A 4,815-nucleotide genomic window follows, 5' to 3' on the forward strand; every position below is an offset into this window, starting at 1 on the left:
GTATGTATATATATACAAATTTAGAGAACAGAGCCTCTCTCCATACTGCACAATTCAGCGGTTCTTCAAGTACACAAGTATCTAAATTAAACTTTTAAACTCAAATAACGAAAAAAATATACACGTAAATACACAAAGAGTTGTTGAGGTTACTTACCGTGGGTGGCATGGACGTAGATCTTGAAGCAAAGATGGAGAAGAATCAGTAGGAATGGTCTTTTTTCCATGATTTCAGAACATCAAAGTATATACACTTGATGTCAGATCTGTAAAGAACAACAAAGAGACATGCATTTTTATTTAAGTTCTGGTTTTGTTTAATCACGTTCCTTACTACCTTCATAGCTCACGTATTATTATTATTATATGCTAGCACGAATTGCAAAGTTAAATATGAAAATATACCTGCATAGATTATAATCCTACAGAACTCTCTCCGATCTGCTTGGTTGAGTTTGCTGTAACGCATTATTTATTAAAAACTCCAAAGAAACAAAGTATTGTTCTTACATTAATCTTTCTATCCTTTTCTGAGATTTTTTTGGAGGGGGAGGGGAGTAAAACGAATATTAGCTACGTTTCAAACCTGCCATTTTCTGCTTGTAGGTCAGATGATTTAGCTAATTCCGCAACTGCGTCCCCAGTTGCACGCTTCTCAAGTTTCGTTTCATTTTGTCCTTAATAGCGAATGAAACGAAAACCTAGAAACCTGATTATTTAGTTCATTAAAAGTTCGACTGCCACCAACAGAGACGCGGGTTCGAGCTTGGCCGGGTTTCTTTTTTCATTTCTTCATTAAAAAACAACAACAACAAAAGTCTGCGTGTCATCCTTAAACTACTATATATATATATATATATTAATTCTAAGAATATTTTGTTTCCTTTTTAACGCATCTTGACTTTAATGATTGCTATAAGTACAACCTAAAAATGCGTGCATTTGGGTCGCCGGTGGTCATTTCAATCCTGTTTGCAATCGTTGAAATAATTATATTCACTGCAAAAAGATAATGAACACTATCACGACCCCAAAACGCTGGTTGACCTCGTGGTAGAGCTCTGAACTTTAAGCTGTTGGTGCATTATAAGAGTGCCAGTCATTTCCTTAACGTGGGTGCTGCTCGCTGGCTGTCTTCTCTATGGTCGATAGTTCAAAATTAGGGATGGCCCTAGTAGCTTAGTCATAAATACAAATATCTTATTTACCAAAACATGTCGACGGTAAAAGAAGTAATGCTACGTACATTAAAGAATAACTCGTGCTTTGCATACAAAACGTTTTTTGGTTGAGATATTTTGTGTTTGAATTCACAAAGTTTATAAAATGTAAAGGCAATGTTATGTATTTAAAGTGATCAAAACAGTTAAGTGACCTGACCAGACTATTCACGTACGTATGACGTTAGGCACGAAGAGCCCTAAACGAATCTGATGGTCGTGCGGGGCGTCTCAATGGCCGCGAGGTTAAATCTAAGTGAGTTAAACCTATTCCACAATACATGATACCCACCAAACACTTATAGTACAAAAGGCACTTTAAACAGAATTGTCTGATCAAAATATAACAAACCGACAGACTTATGTAGTAAGAGACGCCAAATGTAGGGATGCTTTCAAAACCTGGATATCGAGTGTAAGTATTAAAACTCAACAGGTGGCGGTACCTGTATTCTAAGTGTCTGTATACAAATAAAAAAATTCACACACAAAACCTTAACACTGTCGTTTCAGATGGGCTCTAGGGGCTGACACACCCATTCCCCCAATACATTTCCCTCACATAGTACTATTTACACCCACCCTCCCTTATACATATGGTGATGTCGTCTGTTCTTTCCTATTCCTAATTTAATTTTTGCAGAGTTTAATGAAGTTTAAAAAATCTTCCCACGTGTATAGATAATGAAAAAAATTAAAGTCGCGTGTGGGCTAAATGGTGAAATCTGTATTAGTCAGTTGAGGTTTTCTTTTTTTTTGGATAATGAAAAAAAAAGTGACAGATTGTTTGTTTGTAATTAAGCAGAAAGCTACACAAAGGGCTATCTGTGCTCTGCCCACAAAGAGGTATTGAAACCCGGTTTTTAGCGTTGTAAGTCCGAAGACGTCCACATATTGGACCATATATGATTATTTGTAAGTTCAAAATTGATCAAAGAAATTGCGAGAAATCGCCGTTTTCTATGTAAAGTATTGTAAAGTATTAACAGTAACGTTGATAGATTTTGGTTTGACTGTTTTCTATGAATCGTATGTTATTACGAGTACTGTAACAGCATAGTGGGGCCCGGGCATGGCCTGGTAGTTAGGGCGCTCGACTTGTAATCTGAGGGTCTAGGATTCGAATCCCCGTCACAGAACATGCTCGCTCTTTTAGCCGTGGGGGCGTTATAACGTGATGGTCAATTCAACTATTCGTTGGTAAAAGAGTAGCCCAAATGTTGGCGGTGGGTGGTGTTGACTAGCTGCCTTCCCTTTAGTCTATCACTGCTAAATTAGGGACGGCTAGCGCAGATAGTCTTCGTGAAGCTTTGCGCGAAATTGAAACCAAAACCAAATGAAGGACCACAAAAGTTCAGACATAGTCATCCCTAATTTATAACTTTTGACCATACACGGTGAATTAATGATCTCTTAACCGAAAAATGAGATTGACTGTGACTCTTATTGTTTGTTTGTTGTTAAGCACAAAGCTACACATAGGATTATCTGTGTTATGCTCACCGCGGGTATCGAAACCCGAATGTTAGTATTATAAACCAACAGAATCATCGCTAAGCCACCGGGGGCCGGTCGTCACACTTATAACACGCGTACAACAACAGCGTATCGCGATTCGAACCTTGGACCTTAAGAATTGCAGCACTGTACGCCAACCCACTAGGCAACGCCCGGCTCATATTGAAAGGGCAAAACTATTTACATGTGGGAAAATTATTTCTTGGAAATGAAACTTACTCTTGAGCACAATTGTTCACATTTTATATATAATATATTTTTTAAACTGATATGTTCTAATTGTTTCTCTCTACCCTTGTTTTGTTAGAGGCTTAACTAGATCAATTAGAAGAGCTCATCAAACAGTAATTAAAGGAGGGCAGTGCAGTATCTAGATGGAACAATCATATTATATTTACTACGTCTTTTAGACATTGATGAATAGTATATGATAATTAGTCAAAAACTTATTTTTTTCTCTCATATAACTCATCACATAATGGAAGAGATGATGATAGTCATTCTAAGAAATCACTTTATCTTTGATCCCTTAATAAGGTTGATACAGCAAAACACTGGTTCTCAGAATATTTCATTCTTTAGTTCACTGGAAAGCCCAACAGGGGCGTAGCCTTGGGGGAGAAGCTGGATGCCCGTCTTAACACTTTATGAAGTCCAAATTTCAAACTTTTACATTTAAAAAATGACGGTTAACATAACATACCAATCCTGGATTATGGTCTCTTTAATCGTTGGTAAAAGGGGGTAGCCCAAAAGTTGACGGTGGGTGGTGTTGACTAGCTACCTTCCCTTTAGTCTCCTAAACCTTTAGGGACGGCTGGTGCGAAATTCCAAAAACAAACCTTCTTGACTTAGACATCAAAATGAATTTGTTATATTCTAGGCCTTGTAATTCTAGTAATAAGACACGTATGGCTGTAAGTAGAGACGTTTGGGTTTCTACGTTTTTACAGTAAGGTGAAATATGAAGTAAACATGGATATTTCTAATGAACCAACCAGCTTTCTTGTTTTATTGATCTACCACAGAACGAACCAACCAGCTTTCTTGTTTTATCGATGTACCACAGAACGAACCAACCATCTTTCTCGTTTCATCGATCTACCACAGAACGAACCAACCAGCTTTCTTGTTTTATCGATCTACCACAGAACGAACCAACCAGCTTTCTTGTTTTATCGATCTACCACAGAACGAACCAATCAGCTTTCTTATTTTATCGATCCACCACAGAACGAACAGCCGTGATATGATTCGGTAATTGTCACGCATTGTCGAAGTAAAAACCGTGTGCAGAATTTTTGCGTAAATCTGATTCCACCAATAAACACGTTTAGTTTTGTTTTGGTGGAAACAAGATTAACAATAATAATCTCAGACTTAATAGTCTGACAATCAGTGAAAGAATGACGTACAGATGTGAACACTTTGGACATAAAAAGTTACATTGTTTGGAGAGTATTATGTAAAGTATGAGGCCTTTAGATACGTTGGTTCAATAAATCGATTTAACACGTTTGTTTTGTTTTCTTTTTTCGTGGCAATTATCAAAAAGATTTCAAATTTGTCTAAAACAAGTAGGCCAAAACGGTTAAAATGTTTTGAAACGCGAATTAAATAAGAACTGGATCAGTTTTCTGACAGTTATATGTACCTCTATGTATACTGACAAAAAGCACATACCAAAAACAAAAGCCGATCGTAACGAGTCTGTAAGTTTAACTGAAACAATGGGCCATTCGCGCTGTACCCAGTGCAAGTATTGAAACTCGAGTTTTAGTGTTATGCTCTACGAAAAATAGTTTTTGAAGTTGAAATGAAGGCTATAAAATACTAAATCGTTTATAGAGCTATAGCCTAAGAGCTCAAATTAACAGACAGAAATAACTAAAATCCAAACAGCAAATCGCGATGTGTTAGATTGGCCTGGTGGTTAGATGGCGCTCGACTCGCGATCTGTGTGTCGCGGGTTCTAATCCTATTAACGAGCATGCTTGCCTTTTTTCAGCCATGGAACGTTATAATGTGACGATCAATCCCACTATTCGTTTGTAAAGCGTAGACCAAGGGGGGGGGG

At 37.4% G+C, this 4,815-nt stretch overlaps 1 protein-coding gene across 8 annotated transcripts in view; it reads right to left on the minus strand.

Moving 5' to 3' along the window:
- LOC106467988 (fibroblast growth factor receptor-like 1) overlaps window positions 1-4,815 on the minus strand; it is a 69,805-nt gene that overhangs the window by 34,177 nt on the left and 30,813 nt on the right. For all 8 annotated transcript variants that reach the window (XM_022396257.1, XM_022396263.1, XM_022396262.1 and 5 more), the window contains one exon: window positions 158-266. In XM_022396257.1, coding sequence (XP_022251965.1) covers window positions 158-227 — 70 coding nt within the window. In that variant the 5' untranslated portion in view covers window positions 228-266. The remainder of the gene's footprint in view (window positions 1-157; window positions 267-4,815) is intronic.

This window comes from Limulus polyphemus, unplaced genomic scaffold, assembly GCF_000517525.1.
Source record: "Limulus polyphemus unplaced genomic scaffold, Limulus_polyphemus-2.1.2 Scaffold2821, whole genome shotgun sequence".
NCBI lineage: Eukaryota > Metazoa > Arthropoda > Merostomata > Xiphosura > Limulidae > Limulus > Limulus polyphemus.